The sequence below is a fragment of the Larus michahellis genome, chromosome 3, assembly GCF_964199755.1.
Source record: "Larus michahellis chromosome 3, bLarMic1.1, whole genome shotgun sequence".
Classification (NCBI taxonomy): domain Eukaryota; kingdom Metazoa; phylum Chordata; class Aves; order Charadriiformes; family Laridae; genus Larus; species Larus michahellis.
In genome coordinates, this window is record NC_133898.1 from 44,391,263 (window position 1) to 44,417,948 (window position 26,686).

Sequence of the window (26,686 nt, forward strand, 5' to 3'; positions counted from 1 at the left end):
GTTGGTTTTTTTAATACAAACCTTAACCACAGGAGGAGTGGTAAGTAAATTCAGCTCTGAGCCTCCTGAAAAATTATTTTGTGAGATGGAACCATGCATATTTGATCTCGGTGGGCTGGATGGCATGAACGATGTGGAAGCTCTGCATGGTGACTGTGCTGCAGAACATGAAGGAACGGGATGGACCATCAAATCAGGCAACCTGTTAAGAGACACGATTTAAAAGAGGAAAACAGATAAATCAATGGGGACAAGATCATGCTGCGTTCGAGAAATCTGACATGACACAGCACAAAAACATTCAATCAACAAGAAATATGGGTAAGCCCTCAGCTGTTCAGGTGATGTATCAGGCCCAGGAAGAAGTTACAGGCATTTCCTTTTTGTAATTATTTCTCTACATTTCACACTTAATTTCCCAAATCACTGCCTCTGAGGCAAGAGTAATCCCATTTCAAGTTGCACGAGGCATGTAAGTCCCATGCCAGAAGAAAACGTATCTACATTTCTGCGCTGGGACCACTTCCAATTCTCCACTTAGTCGTGTCCCTAAGTTGGCCTTTTGAAAATATTCATTCTGTGGATGCACTATAGCTGGAACGCTTCCATGAAGATTTCGTAACTGGCTACCGTTGTTTCTTAATGACTGCAACCTGGCTCTGTTCAGGGGAAGAGTGGGATTCTTTCCCCTTCTCAGACACTTTTTCAAGCATTTCATGAAGAAGTTTAGCACTTTTCTCATTTTGCTCAGCTATTGTCTTAGTCATTTTCTCCACCGCCTCCGGGCCGGAGCCGTGGCGTTTGCCGGGGCCCGTGTGGGGGCAGCCCATGCCGCTGGCGGCGGTGTCCCTACGGCCGGGCCGTGGCTTTGGCCTGTATGGGCGGAGGCGTGGCTTTCGCCGGGGCCTCTGGGCGGCGCAGCCGCCGTGGGCCTGGCCGATGCCGGGGCCGGTGGGGGGCAGCCGATGCCGCTCGGGCTGGTGTCGGGGCCGGTGGCGTTGTTTGTGCCTGTGTTGCGGCTTGGGCAGTCATCTGAGTTGTTTGAGTTTCTGCTGTAGCTTTCCGTGGGGGGGTTGTCTGAATTCCTACTGCAGCTTTCGGTGGCAGGGCTGCCCGAGTTTCTGCTGTCTTTGGCTTTGGCCCCGGGGTCTGAGTAGCAACATCACATGTCACATCATACTCACTCCTGCACCGATATTTAACAATAAACCAGCCCTGCAACACACTCGGGAAAACCGACAACAGGATCACGTACGAATGAAAGTAACCTTCACTCTCGAAACGGCCCGAAGGTTTCTCATCCCGATTCTGTTACTGTCGCTTTGGCATCATCACCGAAGGGCAAAGTCAACTTTCCCCAGGTACGACCAAGAGCGTAATTAGGAAAAGAATCCATCCCGAAAGTGTAATTAGGAAAAGCCTCCATCACGAGATGCCCAAGATAGGCAGGCAGAACCGTTATCCAAGCAATTATTTTATACCTCTGAAGGCAAACCCACGCCAACGTGGCACGCTTAGACCACCGCGTCCAAGCACAAACGAGAAACAGGCCATGCAATATATTTGACCGCTTAAACCCCACTGCGTCCATTAACTTCATACAAAGCTCTCTAAAGGCACGATACCAGATTTCACGTAAGACCGACATGCTGTGAACTCTCTGTTCTCCCTGAACAAGCTGGAATTCAAACTATTCAGGCAATCTATCGGAGCTGCGTTCGTGCCCCACGTCGGGCGCCAATAAATCTGTCGTGGTTTTGGCCGAATTGGCCAATGGCCGGCGACAGATGCTCCCCCCCAACCTCTCGTACACGGAGAGGAGGAGGAGAGGTAGAGAGAGATTTACGAGCTTAGGAGAAACTAAACTGCTTTCGTGAAATCCTAAAAATAAAATAAAAAGGGAAATAATGAAATAGATACAGTCTATACAAAACTGGACGAAGCTCCCAGGATGACATCACCGCACAAACCTCAAATCTCAAATTCTCCTAATTCCGAGTGTTCCTGCAGGCAGGCAGGTGACGTTACAGAAGGCCTAACATAGCCGTTTAAGACCAAATGCAAGTCTGCCATTCTGATTTGCAGTTCCAGTTCTCAACGTAAGCAGTTTGAGCAAACTCTATAAAACTGCAAGTGTAATCACGGTCTGTAAAGCCTTTAACTGGAAAAATCACTAACTACAGCCCACCTTACTCCATCAGTCCACGTGGGGTTCGAGTTCTCCATCCTGGAAGATATTCTGGGTTCCTTTGCTCGTAGAGGAGGGCGAACTGATCATCCCGGAGATGCAGAGGGAGCTGCTAGGGGTGCGGTGCGAAGGCTGGGTCTGAGAAAGGACTCAGGAGGAAAAAAGACAAGATCCTGGGAGGGCACGTAGCCAGGACAGCTGACCCAAACTGACCAAAGGGATGTTCCATACCCTCTGCCGTCTGCTCAGCTACAAAAGCTAAGCGAGAGGAGGAGGGCTGGGGGGCATTCCTTATTACAACGCTTGTCTCTGAAAATTACTCTGAGGTGTAAAAAGCTCTCCGTCTCCTTCAGCTGCATCACATTCAACAATGTTTATTGACAGTCAAACAACATGCTAACTATGACTCTGGAGAATCCTAGCTGTATGGACGATCGCCCGATGGATGTCCTTCACTTTATCCTGGTGTTGCCGGTGCTGCTTCTGAGGTTGGTGACTTAAGCGCACTATCTTCCACCACCTACAGTTAAAAAAAAGCCTGTTAATGCAATAGTCGTTACCAAACAGACTGACTTCACACTCACACAGATGAAACTGAGGACAGTGAAATGCCGCTTTTCCTTTCAGATCACTGCTGGGTGTAAAGTCAGAAACATACAGTGTACTCTCTGCTACCGACGACAGCTTCTGTGTCTAAGGGACAGAGAAGAGAGTGTTCAGTGTACGCCATCGCGTGCCCCGTTTCTGGTATTTCTGTGCCTGACTACGATTTGCCACCACTCCTGGACAAAGTGAGCAGTTTTACAATGCGAGCTGTAGCCACAACTGGCAGAAATCATCCCATTGCAGTACTTCCTGCGCTGACGACAAATGCCCACAGGGCGACCCACTCTGCATCTAACAGGGTAAAAGGCAACGATGAGAGAAAAGCTGAAAGTTCCAGTCGGCAACACTTTGTCAAACTGGCCAGCCCTCACATCCGACAGCTCAACCCTGCACTTCAAGAAATCGCTTGGACTGCCTGAGACAACACAGTATATTCTAAATAGCTCCACCTCGTCTTTTCCCGTTCCCTGTGCTGAGCAAGTATTCGTTCCTTCTAGATCCACGTGAAGATACTCGGGGTTTTATGGGGAGAACAAAAGCAGTAACCGTTACTTATTTCCAGGGACTCGGATGGTCGGGATAATTGAATCCACGTGTAAAGACCTTTGCCCAGCCCTCTAAGTTGCAGTGCTAGCCAACAACGGCAGAAGGAAGCAGCCCCTCAACAGCAGTCTCCATAGAATCAGCTTATTTTCTTGCCTCCCGCCTCGTCAAAACTTGCTAAAGCGATATATTATTAGCAACACGCCATGCTTCAAAACTAAAGTCAAGAAATACTAGTCTGCGTAAACTTTCCTTTTATGCTTACAAATCTACGAACAAGAAAGCAGTAAGCAGTTTGTCCTAAATTCAGTGAGGGCCCACAAGCCAAAACCAGGCGCTTACATCTACATCAGTACCCACCAGTTATAACGAAAGCAGAAAAACCTTCACTGCACTGCTACGGGAATGACTGCGGAAGCTTTGTGACCTGCTGCCTTCTTCCCATCCCAAATTTTCCATTGACTCCCATGAGGGATTTGCGTATTCCCAAGTCCAGCCCCGTCTTCTCTACAGTGTCGTCCTAAATCCCAAAGCCGAGACGAGCTGAATAAGTGAATGCATCTAAGGTCTCTTCTTGTTCCTGTCTCTAGTGAGGGACTGGCGGGTGCTGTTGAAACCCAACTGCTTGCTCTCCTGTTTGGATCTCAACAGGTCCCATTTTAGAAACATCCTCAATTTTAGAAACACCCTGCTGAAGAAACAGCACGTTTAGCAGCTATAAAAACGACAGCATCTTTAAAATCCACCTTGTGAGAAACCGGTTTTCTCCTTCATTCCTGCCCAGGATTCTTTAATTCTGGACAATATTTTCGCCAGAAAATTTGGTCTTCGACGCACATTTCCTGCTTTAGCTTGTTTTCTTACTGGAGTTAATGGCTTTGGTCTTGAGACTGGAAAGCAAGAGGGGAAAAATTTCAGCCTGGTGTCATCCAAGTGACAGGGAATTCTCCCCTCTATTTCCCCCCGCTAAAAGTTACCTTCTCTTGAGGCCAGTGCAGGCAAATGGTAAAGCTTGGCTCTCTCTACGGCCAGCTGCCTTTCAATTCGTGGAAGGATCTTGCCATATTGGGCTAATAGAGAATTTCTGGCAACTGCTCTGTCGGTCAAGCGATGATCGCCGTCGTTCTGATGAAGGAAAAGCGGAAAGCAAAAGCTTAACTAATTACAAGAAGTTCCTTGCACAGACCTCTCCGTGCTATTTCGCATTAGTGAGCAGATTTCCTCTACGGGTGTGGGAAAACACCTCCACTGCACAGAACAGCGGCAAGTTCTACCCATCCGCACACACCGATTTCACCTGGTACTTTTAGCAAAGTGGAAGGAAGACTGGAATAGCAACAGAGCCTACAACTTGAAGTTAAAACAATGCTGGCACTCTGCAGAACCTTCTTCTGATACACCTGTTATCACCTGCAATTTTCTGATATCACCTGCAATTTGCAAACGACTTACTACATAGCAGGCTTTCCCTTGTTCTTCCTGAAACGCCAGTGCCCTGAATATAGAGGACAACTGGAAATTACCCTGGACAACATGATGTGAAGATTAAAACAAGCAAGAAAAAGCGACCTACGCACACCACCTGGCCGCATGACAGTTTTCAAATGCAGGACCTACGACTTCCAAACCACCTTAGAAGTTTGAGTCACTGGAAAACTATGATTCCAGAAAACAGCAAACGCGTCACAAATCCAGAACACAAGTTCATGTAACACAAAATGTAATCTGGCTATTTTGAGAAATAGAGGTTAGACAAGAATTTTTGTCATAAAAGCCGTGAAATGAAAGTTGTGAATCGGAGAGCACGCTATAACTCGCAGAAATTAAAAAAACAAAGAAAACCCACAGAAATTTAACCTGTGGATTGGCATCTAGCCTGCTCTCAGCTAGAAAAATACAGTTGCGTGCAAGACACAAGCGATGACATACAACCTACTCGTCATCCCACAGGAAGGAGTGACACCAACAACTTCCAGTAATCTAAGCCACGCATAACATACGTATCTCAATAACGGAATGGTAAGACTGGCTGATGGGAAAGATACATGTTTATTCCTCAGATGCAAACAAACTGTTCTCAGTGGGGTCAACAGTGGTGTGTAACATTTAATTTATAGCTTCATAGAGTAGCTTTGGAGTAGTGACGTATATTGGTCAACATTTAGCTTCAGCTGTAACCAAAGGTGTAGAAACTTGTTCCGAGTGTTTCAAAGACTGGTATGAAAAAAACAAAGCAGGATTTTTATTGAGTACTATCCAAACCAGTTAGTAACACCCAGCAGAAACTTGCACGCTTGACAGAACAGAACTTTCACGCTTACCATAAGATTGACATTCATGGATTGATTCAGCTCTAGGGCTGCAATGTAGTTGGCACGCTGCAGATGGTAGACTAAAAGGAATTCTTGATTCTGAACACCAGCACTGGTCCTTAAAAACTTCTCCAAACACTCCTATGAGAAAAAAAAAATCATTCCAAAAATCTGTTATGGCTCTGCCTTTTCTCTTTTCAAAGAGACGATGAACATTTTTCCTTGCTCCCACTTACTTGTTCCGTGTCTGTGAAAGGCAGCTTCAGCAAGTCTTCCATCAGGCCCATCTCCCGGCACATTTCGTACATGTGTTTTAAGAGGTCTTCTAAGTTTGCCTGAGCGGCATGTTGGTGCAACAGACCCCAAGCCTCCACCATGCACCTGTAATTAATGTTTCAGACGTAAAGGGATGTTAATAGCATAACCAAAGAGATGCCCCAAGAGTCTTGTACTCAAAGTTTAAAGGAAACTTAGGGGATGATGATTTCTATTCTTTGTTCTCCATTTTCACAAGATTTGCGTGACAAAATGGTGGGGTATATTTCTTTACCTATTGGAGAGCAACACAGTGAGGAGAAGCTGCACTTCCCCGCTGCTTGCCGTGGGTGGCCTCATCAGCTGGATGTATCTGAGGGCTTGCCCATGCTCCCCTTGGCACAGGAGGGACTGAATAATTCTCTTGTGCTGCCATGACGCGGTTTTGATTGTAGCGGGATGAAAGAGCAGGGCCAGTGAATTCTGTACAAGTTAGAGATCGGGTTTTAAAATCATTTTCTAGGTTATAGCTTTGTACTGCAATGTATGTCTAACTCAACTCTACCATACTTACTTCGTAATCATTGTGATCTAGAAGCCAACAACCTTCAACAAGCTTAACAAGTCCCCAGGGGATGCCAAAGGCAGTTGCGAAGGAGTCGACTGAAGTCTCTGTCTCACTCGGAAAGGAACGCTTGATATCCAGCAGCAAGTAAATTGTCTGACATCAGGTATCTCATTAAGGCTAATCAGTTTGTAAGACCAAAAGTTTATCACATTACCTTTAGAAAACCATAATGAAGTAAGAATATAAAAGTGGTAGGAAGCAGAAAATACATTCAAAACATTGGAGCATCCAACGCTCAATTATTACAGCAAATAAATTCCACAGTTGGGTTTTTCCCTCATGTCCAGCGTCTATAAAACAGTGTAAATTGTGGCATCCTTACAGGACAGCTCAGCTCTGAATGATTAAAACTGGATTTAAACCAGTATGCGGGTCACTCATTGGTAGCGTCATTTTCTCTTTCTGACGTCCGTTTTTAGGGACATCATCTAACAAGACAGCTCCGGGCTATAAGCGTTTCTAAGCCCCTTGCTCTCTAGGCTCCCCTCGCGGGTTAGGCAACAAACAGCAAAAGCAAGGCTGTGTATTTCAGCAGCTTAAAAATTAAGTTTCTGCCCCATGACTTTTCTCTTCTCCCTGTTGCTTATTCCGTGTGCCTGCACTTTCAACGGAACCAAAGCAAGCACCGTGAGCTGCGCTGGAAAACCCGTGATTTCAGCAAAAATCCGGTACTGGTAAACCACTCTTAGAAATCCTTTTGCTCTGAAACAGAAATTGTTTTATAACCCATCATGGGTGTTTTAGACAATTTTAAACGGTGTTTAAATTTGGAGAAAAACTAAGGACATTTTATATCTTCAACCCTTATTACTAAAACTGTTTTCTCCCTATCGGAGAAGACTTTTGCAACAAAACGTTTAAGAAAAAAGTCATCAAAAATCCACAGTACAAAGAAATAAAACAGCGCTTCTGTCTACAACTTAACGCTAAACTAAATGTTTTCACTTGCATCGTCTTTGAAGCATAAATGAAAAAATGTCATGAAACAGGTCGGCGACCAACACTGAAGAACATTTATGTGCATCCCCTGGAGGTGTAATAAAAATAACTAGAAAGGATACAATTGCGTGTTTGCAGTTTTCTTCAATGTTTTCTAGCAAATAGAGATCCAGCAGTGCCTGAAATGAAAAATTAACAGTTCTGAAAAAACGCCTGTCTTCCCTAAATCATTGGCTTTTGGGTGGGGTTTGGCGGGGAGGGCGGCCGTTTGTTGTTGTTCTCAGTGAACAGGACACTCACATGCAAACTGGCAGGCGGGTATTTCCCAGTTCCTCCTGCATCTCTCCGCCACAGCTTCTCCACTTGGTCTCCTAACTGGGAAACCATTCCATCAACCATCAAGCAGTCCGAGTCCCATTTTCCTCTGGAACAAAAGGTAGCAAGGATTTGGACAGAGTTAAACACTAATTCCAGCCTCCCGGTGTAACGGCTTTCCTCTAGTCTTCTGCTGACTGCAGCCCTGCCCTTTCATCTCCCGATGGCACAAAGCAGAAAAAGGACACTAGAGGCTCTGTGCTTCGAAGGAACACACGAGCCTGTATGTAAGTTACTTGAGAAGTAAGCCAAGGAAGATGAACTTTGAAGTCAATACCTCCTACCCTGCAGCTTCCACCTTAACTCACCTTGCAGCCTCTTGGTCACAGTGCCATCGCCGAAGCTTGGTCAGGTCTTTATTCAGTTTTCAGTACAATTTCCAAAGAAAAACCTATTATCGGCTAATCCAAGGCATGCCGCCTATGTGCTAGGCAGCTAGTCCAGGAAAGAGAGCTGACGTTAGCAAGTGACTTCTATCCGACAGCCAGGAGAGTGCGAGGCGTGCCAACTCCATGTACCTCCAACCATCTTACGAAATCACACCACGTACTTGTGAGAAGGGGACTTAGGCCAATACAGTTATGACCCTCTATTACCAGTCAAGGACGGAGATGATTGTTTTTTAAAAAACATACTTTCTTCTGCTTCCAAAACAATTGTTCTGTGAACACCCTGCTTTGCTGAACTGGAGGTGACTGATCCTGTCCTAATCACATGGCCTTTTTCAGTAGTCAGAAATTATACACATTAGCCAATGAATAAAGTAGACTCCCGAAAAATGATGATACCAACCAGTGGTACTAAGCAGAGGTAGATAGCAACGTTTTAACACAGGAAAGTAACCTCTCTGTTCAACAGAACACGCGTGTCACTGAAGTCAAGAGTATTGCTGGCAGCGGCATTACGCATAGCCCATGCAACTGTTGAGATAAAAGCCATTCCCTTCCACTTCTGAATTTGCCGTGGAAGTGTTCTAGAGTCTTCCTCTAGCTCTTACCTTGATAAACGCTCAAGTTTCTGTCGGTGACCAGTATAGTAGCTCTCAATCAGAGGATAATTGTAGAAAGGTCTCGACAAACGCGTATCGTCATCTACAGGCAACAAAGCAGAAGCAAGTTAAAGCAGTCATATCACACTTGTAAACGAAAATTTTTGCCTAAAGAGACAGAAGATCGTACAAGCTAAGCATCAAGAAGCCTCCAACTCTGAAAGAAGCCAATCCTCTTTCTGCCTTTGCTAAAAGAACTCTAAGAGACAAGACTCAATTCCTTCTTGCCCCAAGTGCCGTTTCAAGGTTACAGTTCACGCAGCATTCACAACATGTAGGGTAAGCTGAAGTTCACTATAAAAAAAACCACCCAGTTCTCAAAGGGAATGGTTTTAAAACCATTGTTTAAAACAATTGTTTGTGAGACAATTAAGGCTGACAATGGAATTTCTAATCCATCCAACTAAAGAAGGATTTCCAAGGTGTACTTTCTCCTCAAGCAACTGATAGAAAGTTCAAAACATGCAGGTAATGCTCTCACTCTAAAAACAAGCATTCCGGTACTTGTTGTTTAATAGTACTTTGTTTAAAATCTCAAGTAGTTCAAGCTGTGGACACAAGCAGCGCCTTGACGTCAGGGGTCCATTGCTATTCCTAAAATCCACCCAGGAAAGAAACTGCCTGCCTCATTCTACGCCGTGTACTTGACAACCCAGCAAAATCTCAACTTCACCCACAGAACTTCAGCACACGCTGCCACTGAACCAGCACGACTTCTTCCTGACGAAACCGTTACAAAAACATGGCTAAGCACGCGTTCGTGGGAGTCACTCACTGGATGGTCGCCTTGTTACAAACGTATGACAGGTCACGCTTACCTAAACCCTCTGGAAGGAGACCGGATCGACAGAACCAGATGACCACTCGTGCATACAAAGAAATGAGGCCGGTTACCGCTTGCTTATTTGTCACGTCTGCAAAACCTGAAAAAAGGCAGGAGATGATTAGCGTTATGCAATTCTGTTCATTTTCACAAAACTCCCTTCATCCTACTAAACCAAAAGTATAAAAATAGCACATTAGAAATCTTTGTCTTTGCGTTTTTCACGCTGTATCGCTTTTTTATTTGAAGAAAAACCCCACTATCACCACCAAAACAAAAAGCAACCCCTATAAAGAACTAAACTCACTAAAGGCTAAAATAAAAAAACAAAAAAAGCCCCAAAGCCTGAACTACTAAATGCACGCAGGAATAAGACATCTGTTTCTCACGTAGCAGAGATTCTTCTGATAGCAAAGGGATATTCTTTTCTTTTCTCAATAGGCCAAGAACCATTTCTAAGAGAAAAAGCTGTAGAAACTCAAGTAACTTACTTTGCACGTTACTCGTTTACGCTTCCTTCGTATTGTTTAGCAATTTGCAACACGGTGTCTGCATGCAACTAGAACTTGCTAGCTAAGAACTCAAAGGAATAGTTTTCAGCAATACCACATTCGGTTGCTGTAATTTCAGCCCAGTTGCCTACAAAGCTTCTCTCTGAATGTAGCCTCCCCCACCCCCTTGCATGAGCTCCACCATAAACTGTTGCCCTGAACTCCATGCGTGTTTTGTGGTGGTCCCAAGCGCTCAGCTTTAAGCCCCTTCTCCCAGCTAAATGTGACTGTCTTCCAATCCTCAAAAACAACAAAAGCCCATGTTGCCACAATTCCAAATCTTAATAAAACATACCAAAGATTTTGTAGCACTACTACAAACCTTTTTCAGTAAGCTCTTGTGCTTCTGTGAGAAAACAGTTTAAGACCGTGCTAAGGTTGCTCAAAAGCAACTGGCAGCGCTGGAGAGACCGTAATGTCTGGGGGTCAATGAAGTTGCAAGAGCCATCAAACAGCGGAACACCTTTTCAAGAATAAATATTAAATCGTTAGCCGACAGAGCAATTCCAGAGTTTCAAGGCGCACTTCAAGGACCGCGTGCAATATCCTATAGCGGCGTATTACTGAGGAAGCTCAATCAGAAAGAACGACTTTAGGTTTGCAGAATGACTACACTAGTACTCACAGATTTGGTCAAATTCTTCCTTTGTAGAGATCACTTGGTTCCATGTCCACTCAAGAACAAACCGTAAATTACCAGCAGACCTTGGCTGCTCTTTAAACAAAGAGAACAAAAAAGAAATGAATCAACAGGCTCCAACTCAAAGAGGTACCACGTAAAAAACCAGCGTTCGAAGTATTACCTTCAGATATCCAATGTTTAATGCATCCAGTCAGAAGTCCCACAGAACCTGTCTGGACAGCAGCTGACAATACTGCTTCCAGCTGCTCCTCCTAAACGTAACAGACAAACTCAAATGAGAATCTTACCTACTTGCACCATGTGAACCATCAACAGTAAATGTTTCTTTCTAACTGCATACTCATTCAGACATCACAAAGTCAATCAGGACACAGGCCAGGAATGCCACGTCCTTTCTCTTAATTCCAGCCACAGGCTGGACTGCTCACTGCTCTGAGGAACACATTAACACACTTTTCCTCTGACATTTCAACTTACTGCAGCCTAATTCTAATCTTTCTTCGCATGCCTCTGCATTACAGTCTTCACGTACTGAGTTCCAACTTACTACGTCCAGAAACATCCTCTGCTAATACGCGTTACACAGCTGTGCATATAAGTTTGCCTTCAGGAACGCAGGAAGGGGACAGGACAAACACAACTGTGCAACGTTTGCATGGAAACAGTGAAGCTACGGCCAAGCAGCTTTCTAGACTATGAAGACATGAAGCAGTTCTGACACCCAAAACACTACGTTGGAATTTTGTAACGTGACAGAAAAGAAGCGAAACATTTACATCCTAATGGTTTAAATGTTAGGCTCTTCAAATACTGTATTATAGTGTAGTGGTAATCCTTACAAGGATAAATCACAGCTATGCACAGACGCGCGATATTAAGTAGTAGCTTATCTCAGCTGGTGTTCTCGTACTTCTCTCAGGTGAGAGGACCCTTCGTAAGTTTTTACTTTGGTTTTTGGGATGGGATTTGTTTGGTTGGTTGGGTTTTTTTAAACACATTCAAAAGTATCTTTCCCCTCTAGGCAAAATCATGACATTCAAAGCGACTTCTACACATGTAGAACACACATGTGATATTGCCATCTTTTTCTGAAAACTGGTTTCAGACAAGGAAACACACCATTGGCCAGCTTGCCAAGAAATTTCTTTGAGCTACCACACTGTGCAGAAGCGTTCATGTCCTAACACACGTCCACAAATGTGGTGACGAATGCAGGAGACAGGAAGAGGAGGGCAGCGGGAAGGCTGCTCTCCCCTTCCTGCTGATTGCTCCAGGGAAAGGTTGGTGCATTGCAAATGGAAAACCTATGGCAGGGGGAGTGAAGTCACTGTGGTGGCATAAAGCACATAGAAGGTAGCGAGTGTCATGAGATAAAGGTGATTAAGGTGTTGCAGCTGCAAGAGGGCAGTCTCAGGGGAGCAAATTGGGCTACTGCAGCACAAGGCAGAGGCTACAGAGGTGAAGATCCGCCCGGAGAGGATGCAGAAAAGCCTACCGATGAAGGGAAAACGAGGGCAAGCCGTGAAGAAATTGCCAGGGAGAGCTGACAGCAGTAATCCTTTACCACAGCCCACTTCCTTGGAAGCAAATGATCACGTACAGTGACAGTGCAGCAAGCCGACGTCTGCAAGAGCTCGCATCCCAGTGAGACGCCCCCATCGTCGGCTACTGCACTGAACCACTGCTTTGAGAAACTGACAGGGATGGGGGTTACTCTGGGGGACACATGCGTTATGTTGGGCATGACCAGCACTGACTGCACGCTTCCTTGTGCGCATCTGTGTGTGGCACCGAATTAAGAGAGGGGTCTCTAAAGACAGATCTCTTAGGGCTGTTCCCAGTCAAAGTCACTACTTTGGATCTAAGGATACGATTACTTCTGCTAGCTCAGGTCACGCCTGTATTTCAACGAAACTTTGCAAAGAATCCAAAAATTGGAGTATCGTGTCTTGTAGCCCCTCCAGCCCTGTCAGACCAGATGGATGTATTTCCCCCTTGATTCCCTCATAGGCACTCACCTGACTCAAACTGGATGGCTGGACATCAACTGGTCTTGGAGACAGCAAGCCAGCTACAAGACACCTATTGTAGCTATCCTGAATGGCTTCCCATATTGAAGGACCAGATTTCTTCAAAAAATTCAAGGTCTGAAACATCAATCGAAAACCACAGATTAAGACAGCATTGTTATTCCGTCACTACGCTTCTGGATAACCTCTAAAAGGAAGAATCTAAATGTTCACTGACACCGTCAGACAGCCTGAACCACTAAGATGCTTTAGGTTAGCAATCTGCGTAATTAAGTCTTTTCTACCTTCTCTGTCTATACACAGGCCTTGCTCTTTCCCTCAACACTGACACAAAATACATTCTATATAAGCTCAGCTAACATGCAACTTCACGCTTTGGAAGATCCTTTCCATGCCTATTCGTATGGAAGCCGATTCATGTTGGAAACATTTAGTGAGCTGAAACTTCACTCAAAATTATCTGTCACAATCTGTGCCGTGGCTCAGAAGTTATAATTTGGCCGAGTTTGGGAGAAAACAAAATTTTCACTCCTCAAACAGTTATGTGGTTTTTCATTTTCTCCATTCCCTCCTTTTTCAAGAGAATTGGGGATCAAAACTCTAACTCAAGACTATGCAGGCAGTTCGACTGAGGGGCAATAAAGAAGTAACACCTTTCCCCGCCTTCTACAGTGGTTTTGTTCTTGCTCCTGGAGCAACGTTGCATTCCTTTCTAGACATTCAATCCCCGATCGTGCTTCAAGAGGAGACAACGGCAGTTGTACAGTCCCAAGAGGGGACCTAAAACATTACCATTTGCATACAACTGGCAACAGGATACAATTGCAACTATGCGTGTGGACGGGCAGGATGAGCATGAAACGGTCCCTAACACGGAAAGCAGTGCAACAGAAAACTTAGAAAAGCTACATCTCCTGCCACTCGCAATAAAGATACAGTAAAAGATCACCTCCTTCTGGAAGCCGGTGCAAGTCATGTGAACGACTCCGGAGGTCAGCAAGCACGTACCATCTGCAGAAACAGGGAACGTTTGACAACCTTCCGTACTCTCACAGTTATGCCATGACCAGTTTACATTTTTTACACACCGGTATCTAGAAACATATAAGCTTTGAGCTTCAGTTCACAGTCATTTCAGGCTATAACCAGCACCACTTCACCGGCTACATTACAAAAGCACCAAAACTCAGCCGGCTGTCAGATATGTTTCACAATAGTAAATACCTTGTCAGTACAACGCGATCAGAGTTGGGTTTGGGGGGGACTGGGTGTTTTTTTGGTTTGGTTTGGGTTTTGAATGACAAACAATGACTGAACAAGAGAACCAATGAATGGCATTTGACCTCATTTTAAGCTTATCACTCTCAAAAGCAGTGAAATACCTACCAAAGTTATAGTTGCCTGGATGAAAAAACCGCTCAGGTGGTGGATAAGAAGGAGGAACTCCCCGACTTAGACTCCGCTCATGGACCAGAATATCCAAAAGGAGCTTCGGAGAAGTCACGCTCACTACGGTATCCAGCGACCACAGTGCAAAATAGGGGCACTCATGAGGGAATTCTTCCGGCCTTAAAGAAAACAAGCGCGTAAGCTAAATGCCGACATTCAAATGAATTATTGGCAGGCATATGGAAAACTACTGAAGAAAAATCTACCTTAGTGAATCTGGCATTTGAGCAGAATACCAGCGATTAATGTCAAATACACCCAGGTAAGTAGATGGTTTTCCCTGACCGTACGTATTCACTTGCCAACTGAAGACTGAGACACTGGTGTCAGGAGACGTGACTGTAAAAGACAAGACATTGTTTCTGACTTGTAGAAAATACGATAGATCCGATAGTTTTAAAACACCACTTTCTATTTTGGCTTCATTCTGTTCTGTCACTCGTGAAACACAACACTTCCTAAGAGTGATTACAGTAATTACGGAATAGCAAACATCTCTGTGATAGGTTTCAGTCACACTGCCCCTTTTTCTTGTCCCCTCGTCCAGATCACTGGTCAAGATACTAAAGAGAAGTGGCCCCAGTGCAGTGCCCTGGGGAACAGCACTTGTGACGGGCTACCATCTGGATGCAGATGCGGACATCGGTTTGAAGAAGGGAAAAAATTCTGGTAACATTCCTAAGCAATGGAGAGTTTGAACTTCTTGTTCAAAGATGGCAGCTGGAGGAGTAAAACGACTGACCATCATCATACAAACGGCCCCACCATACATCGCGATAGCATGTCAGCAAGCATAAAATAAAACCCACTTTCTCCCTTAAAGAAGTCCCACATAACTTAAGCATCCATTTTTTCTTCGTAAATAATCCCAACAGTCTAGTCTATGCAGATAGGCAAGACTTTCAGACTGTGGGGACAGAACAGCATTCGTTGCTTAGGTTCCAAAAGCACTTCTTTTAAAATCACCAAACACGGACATCAGAACAAACCTTCATTTACGCTATCCTCTCCGTCAACGTCGCTGCGGAATTTTTCGACAGTCTGGCAGCTGATTAATTTCGTACTCCTCGTCTGGCCTCTCAAGGGAAAGACTCCACCCGTGAGATCTAAACTGAACTTTTTGCCACGGTATTCCAAACCCTGGGGGAAAAAATCAGAGAAGAGAGCAAAGGTCATTCTAAGATAAAAACATACATTATGGCTAAATATGAAAGACAGTCTAACAGAATAGGCTTATTATACTGTCTATTTCGCATGAGCCTATTTCTGATGGTAAATAGAAACTACGCCTGACATGCAAGAGAATGCAGTGTCAAATCGTAACGGGTAAGTTTGGCTGTAAAGGCTTTGCACTTTTTCAAAATTTAGAATTTCCCTAACATTATTCAGATCTAAACATGTTTTGCAGAATTCCTTGCGACATCCAAGAATGTTCTTTATAAAAATAAATATATCGCTACAAAGAGATATCTAAAATGATGCAACACACATGCATGCAAAGCTCTTTGCTCCATGTCTTGATTGCAGAACTGATGAAGTTAGAGAAGCCCCAGCATTCGAGCAGCTAAAGCTGTCAAGAGGTATTTTCTATGGGCACACCACCAGAGTGACCGTGCACCCCTCTCTAGTTACTGTGAGAACTTCATACTGATTAGCAATCTTCTTTCAAGCCACGTAAGCTATGACAGCTCCTCCTCTCATCTTGTCAGAGACTAACGGGTGAAATATCCCTCAGCTCCTTCACCAAGCACAGCCAACAGCAAAAGGGAAAACCAGAAAGGACACGGGGTGCACGTGGCCAAGGCTTTTAGCATCACGAATTACTACACAGTAAACAAACTAATTTTGAGATACACAGAAACCCCGGCACGATTGTGTTGAACCTCTGATAGTGCCATTTTTTAAGTAAGCGTGAAGTGAAATACCGTCTTTCCAAATACAGCATTCATTCAAACTGTCTACCACACAACACATGAATGGGTGTACTGGGGACAAATAGCAGCTCTATAATTAAAAAAAAAAAAAAAAAAAGAGGGAAAAAGAAACCCAACCCACACAACCCATAAACTGATAACGCCACATTCTACCCAAGTTTCCTAAACTTGCAGAGCTCTGAAACGAACTGGCATGAAACCACACATTCCCGTATGATCTCATAGGATACATCTAATTCACCTAATCTGAGAAGAGGCGAGCTTTCTCTTAATGATTCCAGGAAGTGTTACAAATAAATATGAAGGTTGTCTAAAAAGAAAAATTAAATAATTAAAAGAAGTCTTTCATAACTAAAAAGAAAATGCTTCTGAAGCAAAGCAGTGCATTTTAAACTTTCCACGCCGGGCAAAGTCATTCTAAGGAACTCCATTGTATGGGAGATGTTAAGTAATGACTCCATTGACTAGCAAAACACAAAAACAAGTTTTCAAACGAGATGCACTGGTCAAACTCTGATATCAAAGTAGAGAGTGTATACTCTGCCCATCCGCAAGCATTGTGCAGAACAAGGGTAAAGATGCGCTCTACGATCGTGATTTGATGCACCAGATTTAGCAACTGCTGCGACAGTACAAAAAAGGTCTTTGGAAGCATTACTTAAACATACCTTTCTGTTTAATTACTTAAGCAGACTTAAACCAGCCTTGAAGGCAATGGAGACGAGAGTTTGACATGCATATAGAAAAACACAGTACCACATGTTCCATAAGTCCTATTTGTGACTTTTACCATGACACACAGTCAAAGAGGCACTGCTTCATAGCCTCAAACCTAATTCCTGGAACAAAAAGCACTGCTGTATTGAAAAAGTCTTTTGAGCTCCTATGAACTCTATCCAATGAACAAGGATCAACAGTAGATTCCTCCTTCTTTACTCAAACTTGGCCTAGCAAACGGGAGACACTTAAATTTTCTACCCCTGAAGATGGACAAGAAACTTGACTCAGACAGCCATGCAGGCAGACAGTCATGTAGTACTAACCGATCTGTGACTACAAGGAAGTGTTCTGAGACTAAAAGTATCCGCTGTGGAGCACAGGTCCCGCACACCAACAAAGATAAAGAGATAGCATCCAGCACGCCATGAATCACTGGAAGATCCTTCTACTTGGTCACCGTGATAGATAATGCATTTTAAAGAAACACCACCTTTTCCAAACACCTAACCTCTATCTATGCAAAAGCAACAGTGCCAAATGAGGAAGCACCTTTCCTACACATAAGCAAAACACTCAAAATCTAAATTAATCCAAAAAAATCAAAAGGCACAGTCCCTACAAAAACCAGAGTACCACGATACAAGAGTCACCCCTGTTTCGTTCCATAGCTATTGAGAATATGCAAGAGAAAGTACCAAATCAGGAGGAAAGACTTGCTCTGAACTAAGATTACTGTCCCCTCAAAAAGATTTTGGAAGACTTCCAGGCGTACAACTGAACGGAATTACACATCTAACAGATGCGCCTTGTCTCTGTTAGCTATCTGAGATACAATGATACCTCACATCTGTATTTTAAACGCATCCTCCTTGGAGCCAGATCTAACATTTAGGTACACTCTTCTGACCAAATTACATATTTTCCTGGCTTTAAGAGTAGATTGAATAGGTCACCCAGCCAAAAAGAAGAACGAGTTATCTTTACAGCTACTAAGTGTCAGGATCAACACTGAAGAGACACTGTAGGTGCATTTCATGTGAGAAGTCCGGCTGACAAAGCTCTAAGGGAAACCAAGAATATAAAACTGAAGATCAGCAAAGACTAGAGTATGACTGTATTTTAAGAAAGGGAGAGAGACAGAAGCTTATTCAAGTCCGAAGCTTGGTTAAACCAAGCGATTCAAGGCCCAATCTTCTCTTCCTACATGCCATTCATTTGGTATTTCAGAATAATTTTATTTGCAAAAGCCGCGTCCTCTTCAGGAATTTCATTTATACGGGCTCTTTGCAGATGAATCTAGCTGGAACACACGACACTGCAGTATAAAATGGTACGCCTTCTTTCCAAAAGGTATGGACAAAGGCCGTGCCCAAGAAGACTCAGCAAAACATTATTATTTTTTCAGACAGCTCTGAAGTTTGATGGTAAATCTCACCCCTGTAACTCAACTGATACTCCCTTAGAGAAAATTACTATTGTCTGCTTTTCCCACGCATGCACCTCTTACCTCATACATGACTTGTCCTGAGGCCACGCGTTTTCTGTCACCAAACGCTAACTGCAGCAGGTGTAAACTCACCACATCGCCTTCACTGAAAAAGGGATAAATTATGAAATTTGGTTACAAAGCTGCTTTATAGTCCTCATCGTCGTGTTAGTAGACCTAGACGTTTTCTTAATAGCATGCTCCCGCTGAAAAGAACACCACCTCTTCCCAAAACATGATCATCGGCCACATTTAGCCACTGAAACATGAAGGAGGGCGTTTTGACACTAACAGCTTCAGGGGTAAAAGCCAACCGTACAATTGGAAAGCTGTAATATGTTGTATGGACTAAGAATTGTTGGAAATAGTTCTTCACAATGAAGAGTTCTCCATCAAAACTGCTTTGAAGTCAAGTTTTAAAAGACTGCCACTCTACCAACAGCTGAGCTGATGGAATCGCTTGCTGATGCAGAAAGAGAGATCTCTCTGCCCTTCCCTTACCACCAAAGTTCCCCTCCCCCTCTTGCACACTCTGCACCCTTCCAAGTCCGATTTGATTCAGCAGAACAGCAGGAACCCATTGGCTTTTCTGCTGAATCGTTTTCTGCCAGGGGAGCTGCACTGGCTCACCAAGGCTCCACAGACTGCTGACGCTGGCACAAGGCCATCGGCAATACTGTCACCGCCGCCTTTAGGGGCGGCAGGCTGTTGTGTGGGCACGTCTGGTGTTCTAGATCTGCAGCCTCAACTGCTCCTAGTGGTATTTTAATACCACGGTGTGACTATCAAACAAATGATGAAGCGGTCATCGAGGAACAAAAGCAAACCATTGGAGAATGCGAGCAGAAGAATATGGCCACTGTTGCTTTGCCTTCTGACAGAAGGCAGGAACTAGTAGGTCCCTCTTCACGTCTGGTAAATCCTGTAAAAATTGCATTCTAAGTTTAACACCCTCCGTACCGGAAAGAATCGCAGACACACAACAAATACACATGTTCAACTGTATGGGAACAAATATCCTTAAAAACAAAAAGAATTAATTCAGTGGCTGATAGTTAAAGTTTTTATTCACCTTTCCTGCGTAGACTGAACAGCCCACAAGTAGCAGCAATTGCGAGGATCATTCTCCGGCTCTTGAAAAGTGACAGCATAGACAGGAATCCTCCCTCCTTCAAGCTGAGAGTGGTGCCTACAGGTTTAGGGGAAAAAAAAAGCAAAACGAAAAAGAAAACAAAAGGTGAGCCTAGTGGCCCAAACACAGGTAGTTTCTCGTTTCTTGGACTACGTCAAGCATTGTTCTTCCTGACTTCTGAACCTTATTTGTACCTCCACACTCTACTCTTGCCACCTAATTATTCCTCCACTGTCTATTTATGCATCCAACAGCTTCTGGGGAGTCAGTGCAGATCTGCTGAAGGGAATCCCAACCAGAAGTTAGCCAAATATTTCAGGTGAGATTGCTCTTTCGGCCAAAGCTGACATGCAGGAAAGAATACATTTTTCAGGCACAGGTCAGCTATTGAGTTTTCATGTCTCACTAGTTTCACCCTGGACACTTTAGAGAATATCGGCACCAAAATCACATCACTGACATACTTCAGCCTTTCAATGGAAGCCCCAGTTGCAGTAACCGGTTCTGAAAACCCCAGGAAGCATGCTTCCCACAATTCCTCAATCCACAGGCACAATAAGGAAAACAATCCTAGTCCACTGGGGAGAAGACGGACCACTTCATCCAGGTATGACTGAAAAGTTACGTCAGAAGAGGATTTCTGAACGTGCCAAGATTATACTCATACTCATTTCAGTCCCTGAAAAAGTTCTCTTTACATCCACATACTTCCTTAAGCAACAAATCGAGAGCCCCGCACCTCCAGGCATGGCCAAGTGTAAAGGCCTACTTACTCTCTCTTCAACGTTTTCATATTCCAGAGCGACAGGTAGCCATCCGAGAAACCCACAACGAGCTGGTTGCTTCTGCTTATGTAGCACAGGGCTGATACTGCTGTTCCGGAAGCATTTTGTAGTTGAAAACAGAGACACCTCCCTTCGCTGGTCACAGTTTCTCTTCTTTGTGCAACTTCAGCAGGATTTTTAGTGACAACTTCTAGATCTACACACACAAAACCAAGCAATAAATGAATACGTTATGCCATTTAGGCTGCATTTTAGGCACTGACGTGACAACCCCTATCATCTAATGCTACCGTGCCAGGCAAAATAGCCATTTATGCAACACTTTTTTTTGCCATTTCCATTATGTATGTCTTCAAAGAACATAAGAACTCTCGGATCAGACAAGTATTCTCACTCACGTTTGAAAGCTAGGTAAAAACGTAACCAAATTCTTCCTGGACTCTGAAAAGCAGGAGTTTGGGCCTCGTGATGCAATTTGAAGTGGCACCTCGTGTTTGAAGTGGCACCAATTGCTGAAGCTGCTGTTGTAATAGCCAAAACGGTGTATGCAATCTGAGTACACCTATTCGAGATCTCATTCATCCAAATGCATGGGTGTTGGTAAGTCGGGTTTATTTTAAAAAACAAGCCCAAAATTTGCCCCAAGTCAATTAACACAAGCAGAAGAGCATTCCCGGGAAACAGGGCTCCTCCAACACAACTTCCTACCAGGCGGCCGCACCGGCTCACGTGGCAAAATTCCTACACCTCTCTGGCAAGAATCATAGTGGCACAGGGATCTTGGTGGGAGGGGGCATTTACAACACTGCGAGGAGCAGTCAGACACTCCCAGGTTTAATCAGGTCAGGACTATACGATGTCAAACTGCCACCTGTAACCAGTCGTCAGAAATGTCTGACACAAGGGTCTTCAAAGTGGGATGCATACTGTTTCGTTAGAAGACAGAAGTTTTCTTGCGTTTAAATTCATGTGGAAAAACTGAAGGCTCACCCAATGCTTCGATATCATTCTGAGTGCAGGAGCAATCATCCAAACTAAGGTCAACCAGAAGTAGATGGCCAGCATCTGTAGCCACTGCTGCCACCCCAAAGAGCCATCGCAGACTCTGATGGAGGTGCTGAGTGCTCACGCTGGGTCCTCCGTGATTCGCTATAGGTTCTATAGCGGTTACCTACAGGAAAACTACAAGTTACTATTTGAGCTCTTTGACAAGCTCAATAGAAAAAGTAAATACAGGAGCATCAAAGCATTGTTTGCAATTAGATCAAGAAAAGAGACAAAGACAAAAAAGCCCCGTACAAAAACCTGTTACTGCCTTCCATTTACCAGATTTCCTGCGGGTAAGTGACTTAACTTCAACTTAAATGGGGCATTCTATTAGTACAGCTTAGCAATTTCCATTTCCTACTTCGCAGTACTTAACTGGAGGAAAACACAGAAAATCAGTTATACGCAAGAAACTTTATCGTATTCAAGGGGCTTAAGACAGACAAACACAACTACATCGAGGTCTCCCACCGCTCACAGCCCACCAGCACCGCGATACGGTCTATGCCTTCTTTGACAAACGGGCGTTAGGATAAATCAGGGCTCGAGAGTCAGACGAGGCAGCGGCCAAGTTGCATGGGAGACACACCATTTCCATGGGAGTGAAACGTATTTAGAAAGCGTTGAAGGGAGAGACCAGCTTAGTAAAATTCACACTAGTCCGCATTTAGAAGAAAAGTAACAACCACATAAAGGAAAAGAAGCTTTAAATGCACACCAGCGCTTTCACGAATGTTGAGAAAAATGTTAAAAGCCAGCCTAAAGCAGCAGCTTCTCAGATAAAAATGTGACTCCACCTAAAGGAGGAAGCGCACACTGCTCTTTCACGTGCCCAGCAGTCTGCACGCAACTGTCTCACAAGGCGAAGACAGACCTTTCAGCACACGTTGCAGCACATCCCAGGACAACACTGACTGCTAGAGCAGAGACACGAGCACACAAAGACTCCTGCGCTAAAGCTGCACGTATTTCTCTCTCTCAGTGACCCCAATACGAATGCTTACTACTAGTCATCACACTGTAGCATTACAAACAAACAAAACTCCACCTGTATTCTAGCAAGTCAAACCAAAGCAGCTGATGGAAAGCTGGCTAAGAAGTTAGTTAGTTAGTTGTTGCAGATTCTAAGATGATAAAAATGAATCTTGATCTTCTATTGACTTCCACCGATTCTTGTTTACATTAAGATAATGAGGCTAGGGGACACACATCATTTGAGTTTCTGGGTTACAGAAGACAGAAAACATCAGCAACATTACACCAGTGTGTCCCATCTACACAAACACACTAGTCAGAGAGCAGAGATTCAAGGACTGCAGGCTGAAAGGTGACCTCCCAACAATCTGTCAGATAACTCACTAGAGGCTCTTTTTTCCTCTCCTAAGTCAACAGAAAAATGTGTTCTCCTCAGCCTGCTTGCTAGGCTGAGATTCAAGGCAATGTGTCGAAGTCATTTACAGCACAACTATGGAATTCTGAGCCATTTTAAAGACGGTATTTCTGATGGAAATCAAGCAATTAGGGCCAAAAAAAGGTGCTTTTCAATGCCTTTTTGTGGAAGGAGAGAATCAGGTAACTCTGTGCTCTACAATAAAACCAGAAAACTTGGTTTACTCTCAGCAAACTCCAACAATAATGGCACATTAAGCCCAAGATTTTACAGCAACGCCGTCTTGACTGGATACTCTCAAGTGACAGGATGTTAACGCACGATAGAAAAAATACCTCCTACAAAGAGATGCTCCAAAGCTTGTCCTAAAACAGGCCTACGCAGCACCTAACAACATCAAAGCTTCGTTTCTCCAATTAAAAAGTACCTACCCTCCCGGGAAGAACAACTGCTTTAACCACTCTTGAGAGTCCAAGGTCGTACAGACAGAGAACACTTCCCTCTGCGTCTTCCAACCCAACCAGCAGTCCAGTTCTCTTCTCCCAGGAAAACTCCTTCACCACACGAACAGTGGGAGGCTGTTCATTGACTCCACTGAAACGGTACGCAGAGAGCCGCTCTCCTGTCACACAGTTCACCACCTCAAGGTGAGGACCACGTGCCAACCACGCCAGGCCGTTTCTCCCTGTGAGAGAAAAGAAAGAGGACTGAAGCAAATGTCCAACGGAAGACTGAAAACAGCTGAAAAAAAATCACAGTGCCTGCCCCTTTCCTTCAATAAACGTACCTAGCAGAGGAAGACCGACCTACCTCATTCTAGTCAATGATTCAAAATCACCCGTTGAAATCCCCAAGCAATCCCTCCTAAAATTAACCACCTTGTTATTTTGCATTTGTACTTGTCATTCCCGCACCGAAGAATCTGGGTTGTTTGGGATAAAGATGACAAGGTCCTGATCGACAGCCTTTATACCATATTCGCCTTGGTTTTGCTAGAAATGATCTAAACGCATATGGGAATACAAGTCTTAGAGCGTAGAGGAAGAATCGAAGGCATTTTGTTTCACTGAACTACTGCCAGCCCAAAGGAAGTATGAGCTCAATCCCTGCATTTACACTCAGGTAGATAGATTCTACCTGGTCTTAACAGAAGCCTAGACCTCCAGATAGGCACCCAGCTCTACTGTCACATCACCTGGAAAGTCCACTTCAAAGTTTAACTATACTCACGTTTTAATATTAGCATTTGTCATCGCTGAAGCACCCTTTTTGTTCTCTCTCTCTAAACAGGATGCCTCTTAACAGCACCAACCTGACACAGCTGATACGATGACCTGAGGCTTCAGGTAGCCTCCAGGCAAGAACAACTTTATACCGAGACCAAATTTAAAGGAAAATGCTCACCTCCAGAAAACCTCCCGCACAGCACAGAGCCGAGGGTTCCCTCATCTTCCCCAAGTGCCTGAAGAGTCACCTCTGGAAACTGCAGCAGGCTGCTCGTTACCTCAGCTGTTAGGTCTCGCATTCTTCGCTGTAAATACAGGAAAAAATTGCACAACTAGACTCACGTCAGCCAGAACTATTCTTGAGAGTGACAGAAGTTTCATCAGTATGCAGTGAAAAATCCCCTAGACGTCACCTCTAGCTCTTTTCCTTGCAAATAATGGCACTCGGGAGACTTTTTGCTCTCCCAGCAGAGCAAAAGGAGAATCCTTTGCTTTTCTGATGCCTGTGAGATCACCAACAAAAAGTGACCCAGACGTATCAACAGAGAAATAACAGGAAAAAGCCCAATACACTGAGTTCAAGTCTACTCACACAGGTTAGGAAGATGGGAGCTGAGAAAAATCAGATTTTAAAAAGCTTCTCAGTAACAGGTACAACTTTCCATTTGTCCTTTCCCTTGATTTCGTACTTTACCCTTTGTTACTTATTGTCAGTTGTCTTCTAGCAGCCAAAATTACCATTGGTCTTCACCTTAGGTACTTATGACTTCCAAACTATTTCCAAAGAAAGGAGCGTACCACGAGTCACACGCTGAGGATAGATTTTTGCATTAAAAAGCTCCAAGAAGAATAAACATGGAGAAATTACATGTTCAAGCAGAATCACATTCAGCCAAGTCAGGGTTCAGGGACGTCAGTTTTGACTGACGGTAGTACCTGAAAATCCGTTTCAAGGGCCAACAATGCAATGGGCTTACTGACGAAAAAGCTAAAAATATGGCCAGCCGCAGCTGAAGAGATGGTTTCACAAAACATGCTGACTTCCCTGCCACCAAAAGAGAGGACTTGCCGCCGCCTCCCATCTCTCCATCTGCTCCTTTGTTCTACTACCGTACTCCTGTGGCTCACCTCGCACTGCCTTAACAGTGCCTTAGAGCACTTTAGGAGCCAAGTTCACTCCCTGAGCAGGCAGGAAACTCACCCAGAAAAGCAGGTGGTGTTCCACCAGCTTCGAGAGCTCAACTGCCTTGCAGAGACAACCAGCAAGCATAAGAGGTGGCACAAGGAAGGAGGCAGGACCACGCATCGGGAAGAAGGAGAGGGAATTTGTCCATCTCCTTTTTGTGGCAGTCAGCCCGGGCTGCTAGCTCATACCCGGGTGAAACGGCACACTCAGTTTGCAGGGAGGGCTAAAAACCCCTTCACTTTTAGAAAGGACACCACCCAGGACACAGTCAGGCATCTTTTAAGGCAACTTTTAACTCCCTCTTGCACGGAGAGACTCCCTAGCTCTCTGGGAAAGGCTGCAGCTGACAGGCGTCGTTCTTTCACTCCGCCAGAGGTGGAAGCTAAAGTGATTTCAGGGAAGGGTTATAAAAGGGTTTATAAAAGTTATACCAATTTTTGAATTGTTGTTAATGACTGGTTCCATGACATTTTCCCCAGAGAAACAGGAAGCAACTCACAAGCACTGGAGGAGCAGCAGATGGAAAAGTCACTTTCTGCACTCTCGTAGTCGTCAGGTTCAGTGAATTTGCACTTTGCCGGATTTTACTCCTGCAGAAAGAGGATTTAGCGAGTGAGTGAGCAGGTGATTTAGGGAGTACCACCGGGTCAGGTCTTTCCCGCTTAGGCAGAAAGCCTCCCCGCTCCCGGCGGTTTAGGCAAAAACCCTACATTTCATCCAAGCCCTAAGCTGTAGTCTAAAAAGCCACCAGCGTGACAGAGACGGTCTGTACCAGAATCCTACAATCGGCCTTATTTCACTCAAGTGCAGCCTACAGATTGTCTTGCCGAGTTTGTGCAGATGCTCCACAAGCACAAAGCTACAGCAGAAGGTGAGACGAGGAAAGAATTTCAGCTCTCTACCCCAACAGCCCCCAATAGCAAAGACCCTGTGTCTGATGCAGACCACAGATGTGACATCCCTCTCCATGAAAAAACAAACAAAACCAACACAGATCAGAACTTGACGCTGGAGCCACTTTACCCAGCTACCTCCTGCGGTTATTCCCTAACACGACTATACTTCCGTTCAAGAGTTGCAGTCCCCGTCTACCGTGGCGAAGCTCACAGCGGTTCCCAAAGGCACTTCTGACCTTACGCTCTTTTTTACCTTGCTCGGTGCACCTGCACAGACAGACGTAGGCGCTGAGTGTCTCAGGACAGAACATACACGCAGCCTTCCCAGCACAGGGAGACAGTGGTGAGCAAGGCACTCCCAGCACACCACACCGCTCGCCTCTCCCAGCACGAATTCCAGAATCCCAGCACGAATTCCAGAATCCCAGCATCACAATGAAGAGAAAGGCCTTCCAGAATCACTGGAGGTCCTCTGGTCCAGCCCCCCTGCTCAG

General features: G+C 44.6%; 1 protein-coding gene across 1 annotated transcript; it reads right to left on the reverse strand.

Moving 5' to 3' along the window:
• Positions 1-4,072: 4,072 nt before the first annotated feature.
• LOC141740531 (protein ELYS-like) lies at positions 4,073-24,409 on the reverse strand. The gene is made up of 24 exons (XM_074579357.1): positions 24,289-24,409; positions 23,316-23,569; positions 21,438-21,618; positions 20,436-20,643; positions 19,603-19,719; positions 18,552-18,636; positions 15,380-15,530; positions 14,597-14,729; positions 14,328-14,509; positions 13,891-13,952; positions 12,930-13,058; positions 11,072-11,162; positions 10,894-10,983; positions 10,591-10,731; positions 9,713-9,817; positions 8,844-8,937; positions 7,772-7,895; positions 7,594-7,650; positions 6,479-6,625; positions 6,200-6,387; positions 5,886-6,030; positions 5,659-5,790; positions 4,315-4,462; positions 4,073-4,227 (listed from the first exon to the last, which is right to left on the reverse strand). Exons 1-24 carry the CDS (start codon positions 24,407-24,409, stop codon positions 4,073-4,075), a joined length of 3,240 nt encoding a protein of 1,079 aa, XP_074435458.1.
• Between the last annotated feature and the right edge of the window lie 2,277 nt (positions 24,410-26,686).

Bases quoted from the DNA above. Each gene is read 5' to 3' on its own strand.
- LOC141740531 (XM_074579357.1), bottom strand. From the start codon at position 24,409: ATGCGAGACCTAACAGCTGAGGTAACGAGCAGCCTGCTGCAGTTTCCA. The intron at 13,953-14,327 runs GTAGGTATTTCA...CTGTTTCTGCAG, and splicing joins TCCAGGCAACTATAACTTTG to ATGGTACGTGCTTGCTGACC. The intron at 6,626-7,593 runs GTATCCTTTCTA...ACCTGATGTCAG, and splicing joins AAAACTGCAAACACGCAATT to ACAATTTACTTGCTGCTGGA.